Source organism: Ruditapes philippinarum, unplaced genomic scaffold (genome assembly GCF_026571515.1).
Source record: "Ruditapes philippinarum isolate M1 unplaced genomic scaffold, ASM2657151v2 ctg1026_1_1_1_1, whole genome shotgun sequence".
Classification (NCBI taxonomy): Eukaryota; Metazoa; Mollusca; class Bivalvia; order Venerida; family Veneridae; genus Ruditapes; species Ruditapes philippinarum.
The window spans coordinates 122,392-130,494 of record NW_026853258.1 but is presented as its reverse complement, the minus strand read 5'-3'; the positions used below and the strand labels follow the sequence as shown (position 1 = coordinate 130,494).

At 30.3% G+C, this 8,103-nt stretch overlaps 1 protein-coding gene across 7 annotated transcripts in view; it reads right to left on the bottom strand.

The window, feature by feature from the left end:
- Window positions 1–377: 377 nt before the first annotated feature.
- Window positions 378–8,103, bottom strand: part of LOC132736312 (uncharacterized) — a 33,872-nt gene continuing 26,146 nt past the window's right edge. For 3 of the 7 annotated variants that reach the window (XM_060723421.1, XM_060723420.1, XM_060723419.1), the window contains one exon: window positions 378–1,304. In XM_060723421.1, the coding sequence (XP_060579404.1) occupies window positions 412–1,304 (893 nt within the window). In that variant the 3' untranslated portion in view covers window positions 378–411. Of the gene's footprint in view, window positions 1,305–4,002; window positions 4,358–8,103 lie in introns of those variants that run through there. The other 4 variants (XM_060723423.1, XM_060723418.1, XM_060723424.1 and 1 more) reach the window with 2 other exon arrangements.

Sequence of the window (8,103 nt, the reverse complement as noted above, 5' to 3'; positions counted from 1 at the left end):
TGAACGTTTATATGATAAATAATAATATTTTGTTTTAGAACATTTTATAAACAGTGATGTAAATATACGAAATATTGGATCATGTATCTCACACTTGCCAACAAAATCCATATATACATCGTAATTATTTCGTGGTTTGTTGTTATGTCTATAAATAATATCAACATAATCATTTATTGCACTACAGACCAATTCACTTTAAACTGAACACGACCACTTTCATTATCACTACTGTTAAAAACGTTTTAAATAATTAAATTAGCCTATACTTGTACATGTGATCGAGAATATTGAGTGTAAAACTTAAAACGATTCATATTCAAATTGCGTCCCTTTCCTTATTTAAAGCTTTTGAAACTGTTACTATTGAAACTGTATGGAAAATTCCGAATTGAGATTTAAAAAAAAGACTTAACCTGTTGTATCAAGGTATTCCAAATTAACACAATAAGAGACCACTTCAAACAGGGCAGTATTTGTGACATTACTGCACCCCTGGATTTCCAGATGTCTCAGTTCAGGACAAGTTTTGGCAATGGCATGCAGGCCTTTGTCTGTTAATCTCTCACAACCGTTCAAGTTTATTTTCTCAACTATCACACATACAGTTGGCGTGTTATAACTTAGTCGTTTAGTCAAATATTTCAATGCCCTATCTATATGAACATTTTCATTATTTATTACAATTTTCTTCCATAAGAGCGGATCCCATGCCAATCTGTACCATCTGTTACAGACGCATGAACACCGACATAATTGGTCCGTTGGCAAGTTTGAAAATATTTTCACGATGACGTCATCTGTCATCAGGTCAAAGGGTGAAGGTCGAACTTTCGATTTCCCCTTTCCGGCAGTGAGCATTAACTTATCGGTATCTTGTAAGTCGAGTTTATTAAAGCCCTGATTTCTCATCTGTTTCATTTGTATGTGATACTCATACGATGGCGGTGCACTATTGTGTATAACAGGAGTTCGATAATCCGAATGTACACTAGAATCAGACGACAAGTAAGAACGCTCGAGATTTGACCTATTTTGCTGAGCAACTTTTGCTCCATGCGTATAGGCCCAGGGAAACTTTCCATCGCCCTGTCTTTTCTTCACATACGGTCTATCAACAGACACTGATGAATCTGAAAACTGACGGTCAAACGATGAGTCTGAAAGCCGATGATCTGCTGATGATAGTGAAGAATTGTCTCCCTTGAAAGTAGACATCTTCGCTGATTGATTGTGTGAACTTGTGACGTCAGATGCGATACCGGAAGAGGAATCATGGGTGTTTTCCAGCGTAACAACCGGATCTGTAAACAGAAATCATAAATTTGAGAAGTGTGTTTGAGAAGATGTGTTTAAAATTGTGTAGATCTTTCAGAAATTCATGTTTAAATAAAGCGAAAAGTCAAATACAGTATTGTGCTTTGACGAAATGTAACCAAATATTTAACATTCAGTAAACATTTAGTTTTCCGATTCGCCTATTAAGTTTGAAAAGATGAGAAACCGTACCAATAATACTTCAATTTCAATGAAGCCATATATTAATAATAAACTTGAATGCGATAAACATTGGTCTGAAATTTATAATTATCCCTTTTAGATACATTTGATAGGTGGGTTCAAAATTGGTATGATAAATTCAGAGATATGATATTGCAAATAATTGTAAATGTTGTATAACTTGATAGAAACATTCATAGCAAAACAAATATAGTTTTCAGTGCACCCATCATGCTTTCAATATAATTGCCGTATACATTTCATGTCGTCTGCAAACTGTGAGAACTGAATAGGACAAAAGTTTTTAAGAAAAAAAAAACTCAAACGAAAAATATCGTAACACAAAGGTTAAGGTCATTTTATATGGTATATTCTGCACATGTACTCGTACTTGTACTTTATTTTCTAACGTCTTACTTAATATAGTATCTTGGACATTTTTATTTTCTTGTTCATTACAAGTTTGATAAGAAATCTATAATAAGAAATTACAAAGTGTTTTAAGTGCTCATTATATTTGATAATAAATTCGTTCAGTGACAATATTAACAGTCTGGAAATAGGAAACGCTTTGAAACCTACCAAAAAACTGAACGAAAACTCTTCAATCTTCTAAATGGAGACAATATAATAACTCATTTGTTCCCTTGTAAAACATAGGTAATCTATTTTAAATTACACTTAGTCATTCACTGCACTTTATGCAAATTTTATGCACATGGACACATTACACCGTCTTCAGAACAACTGCATTTGTAGATATTCTTTATTTCTTTACTTCAATAAACCTGATTACAAACATCAAATTTCATTACAAGTTGTTTACAAGTCTGCTCACCTTTGACCCCTGGTAATCTATTATAACTTCCCCTTTTTTGTATGCAAATTGTGACAGCATATTTGAAGATAAAGATTGTCAGACCTGACTAAATCTTTTAAATTCTTATGTCAATTCAGAATTTACGATGGTGTCTAGAGAATTATAAAACTCCAGGACAAGTAAAAAATGTCTGACATTTTATGTTTTGAATATCAATAGACATTTTTAAATGAATAACATCACATTAGCTTACAAATGCTTTAAAAAATAAAGCTTTTCTTTAAATGTTACAATATAGTGTCTATTTATATAGCATTTCTTTATAACTGATATATAGCATAACATTATCTTTATTTGGCATAAAAAAACATTAGCTTACATGTAAGCAAAAAAATATATTTATATATAATATATCATCATATTGTATTATATGAACTGTATCCAAAATTTATCATTAAATTAAAGTATAAACATAGTAAAATAAAATGCCGAGAAACAATATTTTAGAATAAAATTATAAAAACCGCTTTTCAGAACTTTTTGACCGTCCCTTGTTCAAAATTTTAACGTTATTATAATAAAAGATAAATGTCATATTCAAAACATAAACGCATAGTTTCATAAGATTTCATAAATAAAACAGCAATTATTTCATAAGATGACATCAAACAAGAACGTATTTATAGATCTTATGAAATATTTTTATTTTAGATTATGTATATTAAGTCACAAGGTAATATTTATGTCACACCTAATAATATACAATAATAATGATAGTTTGTAAGTTTTCCGTTACATTACTTTTACTTTATCTTCATAGAAAACAATTTTTATGTTGGGTAATTGGAGTTCGTTTGCTTTCTCTCTTTTTAATGTATAGGTTGAATTTTCGTATGTACAAGTCTTTAGTAAAATTTCTTTTCTATTTTGTTCTAGGAGATTTTCCGCTATATTTCTGACGAAGACAAAAAAAAGCTTTTCATTGTTTTTGTTTATTTTTTTATATTTAGTTGTTTAAGTTGTTTTATCTCACAGTTGTTTTGTTTAACTGATTTGAAATGAAGTTGTTTTACCTCACTGAATTGAGATATAGTTGTTTAACCTCACTGTTTGTTTGTTGTTTTTGGGTTTTACGTCACATCGACACAGTATAGGTCATATCGCGACGTTCCAGCTTTACTGGCGGAGGAAGACCTCAGGTGCCCTTCCGTGCATTATTTCAGGCACGAAGGGGCACCTGCGTCCAACGACGTTCCGTTAGCTAGCTTTCCTCACATGAAAGAATCCAAAGTCCCTGTCGGGATTCGAACCCACAGCGGTGAGGGGCAAGTGGTTTGAAGTCAACGACCTTAACCACTCGGCCACGGATGCCACGCGTTACCTTACTGAATTGAGATAATAACTAAATGATTTAAATTAAAGTAAAGTTATTTTATCTAATTGATTTGAGATAAAATAATGAAGTATTTAACGGCAAAAAAGATACTGTGTACATAGAAACATTTCCATTATATCTAACTATTAACAACAAGGAAAGTATAATTATGTTGAATTATAAAATATTATTAATAATCATTTGATCAAAAATCAAACTAGATTTATAATATATAAGACAGGATAATCTTTTGACGACATTTGCTATCTTAGAGAGAAAAAAACATATCCATAAAATCACAACTTACACGGGTTTCTGTATCGCATTTTCCAATTAAATGATATTCCAAAACTAATATAATCAACACGAACTCTCTATTTCTAAAACAAATGTTTAAACTTGCTAGAATAAAATCACATCAAAAACTGTTTTTCTTTCTGAAAGATTTCACCATAAATACCATCGGGTTGACTCAGTCACTTTATAAAGAATGTAATGGCCCCAATTTTCTCCGACCACACTTATCAAAATAACTACATAATGTTTCTATAAATGACTCTTCAAATATAGAAGTTACTATATTAAACCGCCAAACAGAAGTAAATAACTTACTTTTAAAAGTCAATATCACTAAGTTGACACGGGGATTACTATTTCACTAGCCAATTGAAAAATAAAAACGTTGGGACAATGAAAACTTCAAAAGAAGAAAGACAAATTTGGTGCGCCCCTTATTTTTGTATTCACGGACATTGAATAAAAAAACGCGCTCGGTATTTGAGGATTGTATATATGAGAATAATACAAAATAAATAAAGATGATGAAAGCGAAAAACAAAATATTTGTTCAAGGTTTAGTCATAACCTTTGAATAAAGGACATTAATCAAAAATCATGATATTCAATTAAGATATCCACGCCAAATTTAACAGACGATGCTCTCCGTAAAAGTATAAATCAATTCTTGCTCATTTTATACGCTTTGTGGTTCATTTTTTTTCTTCGATTAACAACTGTAGTTTAAATAAACGAGTTCGTGTGTAAAGAAAACATTTTCAAAAATTAATTTACCGAATGCCATGGTGATGTAAAAATTATCTAAATCACTTAAAATGTAATTTGTTTAAGCTATATAAAGTTGTAAATCATGATTATACATGATTGCATTTTTGTAATATTATTTGTAAATATTATAGAAAATAGACGAAAAAAGTACTCAAACGTAATTTTAAAGGGAGGTTTTATGACACGAAGGGACTGGAAATGATTTTTCGAGATTAATATTCTATTTGATGAACTAATTTTATACTAATAACTTGTGTGCAAAATCTCGGATCATTCGCTCGCTTCGTTTTTACAGTATATTTTTTTTATTGTGAAAAATGACCTAAAATTGAAAAGCGTTACAACGGTTTTCACTCAAATCGGGCTAAGACTAGCACAAACATACGATTTTTAATTTATTTCTTTTCAAATTTCTTAATTATCTTTTGCATAACTTTCTGTTTTGATTTAGTTTTCCTGACGAGGACAAGTCCATTACAAGTACGATAAACTTTGACCTATCCGAGGGATTGGTTTCACCCATTGAATGACTTGGATGTTTTTTTTTTGTATCAATTTTTGTATCTTCTTCTCTTTTTGTTTCAGACAGACAAACCCGAATATCTTATTAAAGCAGAAATCGATACCGCTAATTGTGATAAAAATCAAAACGAGGCAAGGCGGTGTTGTAGGGGATCAACGGATAACTGACTTGTAAGTAATCCGGGTACCATCATTCTTTACAGAAGCGCTAAAATCTGGCGACGAATCTCTGATGCGACCAGGATAGGATTTTAAACAGTTAAATAACATCTAAGACGGATTCCATTTAGACTTAAATACCACTTGTACATTTCTTATGAAATCTAAGAGGGTACAAAAATAATCTAGTCTGAAATTTAAGCCCCTAAAGCCCGCTTAACCACAATTCTTTAAGTATCACTTGAAGAAAGTATGGACTGATGTATTTTGTACTTTTAACAGCAAAATCTGAAGTAAATAAAACGAATCTTGCTGTCTATACTCAACAAGCATTTAATTTATTATCAATGTTGACTGAAAGGAGACGAAAATATTAAATTAACATGTAAGGTTTCTTAAATTATGTACAAATACTGTATCAAGTTTCGATTTTAGAAGAAAATAAAGTGGATAAATTTACACTGTTTATTAATCTACTTTGTTAAAAGTAGCGCTAAATTTGAAAACTACGGACTCCCCGGGGACAGGCGCTTTTACAAAATCTTTATTTTCTGCAGTGTTTATTTCGATTTTGGGTTTGCTTCTAGAATACGCCACAATGTAAATTAAAGAAATACGACACTTAAAATGTAAATAGAGACTCAATTCTATTCAGATATTACATGGTATAGAATATCGTCACACAAAAGCAGTTTTATATTTTATAAAAATGAAAACAGTTATTTTTTAGTTATGACATTTTGTTTAATATTGACATTAAACGAGTTGCTATTTGAGGCCCATTATTAGGTCTGCCGCCGACAAAACCCGGCATGCGATCACTTTATGAGCGCAAACAAAAGTTATATTACACGGAAAGTTAATTTTTTAGAGCATTTCCTATATAAGACCAGGTTTTTTCTTCTTAAAATTTCGTTTGCTTTTGTATTATAGTTTTTTGCAATTCATTCACAAAAAAGAAATTCTTTTCATTATGATATTCCATGTGCACTAACTGCGTTCACTTGATATCTATTTGCTTTTAATACAGTGTGCTGAAGAATGCATTTTTGTCGTGTTTAAATATTATTTGATACTTAAAACTTTGTCCTTATTCTATGACGTATATATACGCTTCTCAATTATAGTGTATAAGAACAATTCACTTTGAACATGACGATGTACTAGGAATGGATGTTCAATGCAATATAGGTCATGCTGTCGAGTTCATATTTTATTTTTTATCGTTTACTTTCCAGTGAATTTGTTGCATACTAGTATTGTTTTTTCGGGCAATTACTAGTATGCTATTGTACTAAATTTGGTCAAATAACAATATTCGGAATGCATTTGTTTTCGTTCAGTGATTAAAAAGTTAATTATCATCAGTAAAAAATATTTTTTGTCACATTAAAAGTGAATACACTCATTTTTTTTCTTTCTTTCTTTCTTTTTTCATTTTTTATGGGGGGTCTTAAAGCAATATCCAGTATAAAGAAAATACCAAAACCTTTTATCAAAAAATTAGTTTCCAAAATTCAAAATCGTAACGTCGCTTTTACAAAAAAAAATGTTCTCCGTAAAATTAAAAGTTTAAACGAGTCAACCAGTGTCTCGTATTCTATCTCACACATGTTTTCACATTATTATCGATTACTTAGACTTGATGACATTTTAAAATCAGTTTTAAATATTCAATGTGCTGTAAAATAGAAATTAATCCTATATTGTATTTATTATGATGTTATTCAATAGCCCGGACGAAGGTTTCATTGAAATACTACTATATCATTTGAAAGTAAACGATGATTTTTACATACGAACTCGACATGTTATGTTTGTGCCACACAAAACGATAGTAAAATCATTTCATATCTGGAAGAAAAATCAACAAATGTCATTGATCCTAGGGATATGGACTCATGTCAAAATAGGATCGGTTAACCCAGTTTACGCGGGAAAACTTTTATATAAATTGTCGTCTGCAAATATTAGTATGCCGCGTACGTCATGTTTTGAATTTTAAAAAAGCAGTTAAATGATAATATCAGTTAAATGTACTCCGATTTCAAGTATGAGTTATGGGCTCTATATCAAATAATTTATTGCCATGCTCAGTATATATATAACTGTCAATTAATAACATTTATTATGGCAAAATACCATTTAAAGCACCATGAAGGCATATAATATCTCTTAAAGCTGCATGCCTCAAGACGAGTCAAAATATTACAAGAAAATCAAATTTCAGGAAAATGTACTAAGATTTTAAGAAAAGTAAAAAGATTCAAGTAAAATTGTATATGTTATATGCAATTAATGACTTATTTTGCAGTCTTTATTACCATATTTCTAATGCATGACTAACGCACTAAGGGCTATTTTTTCATGTTTTGACCTCTGTTTTGGTAATTTACGTGGATTGTAAGTCTTATCTGCAATGTGTAAATTACTTTCTGTATACACTTCACAATATTATACTTTTAATTACCTTAACAAAGTTGTCATGAAAATTAGCATGAATCTGGAGGCATGCTGCTTTAATTAAAAGATATTTGATAGATTCAAAGAATGTAGACTTTAAAAAAAAATATACACAGAAACACAATCTGATTTTACAAGAAGTATAAATGCGCATTTATAACTCTGAGTTAAATTTAAAAAAATCATTTTCATTGAAGAT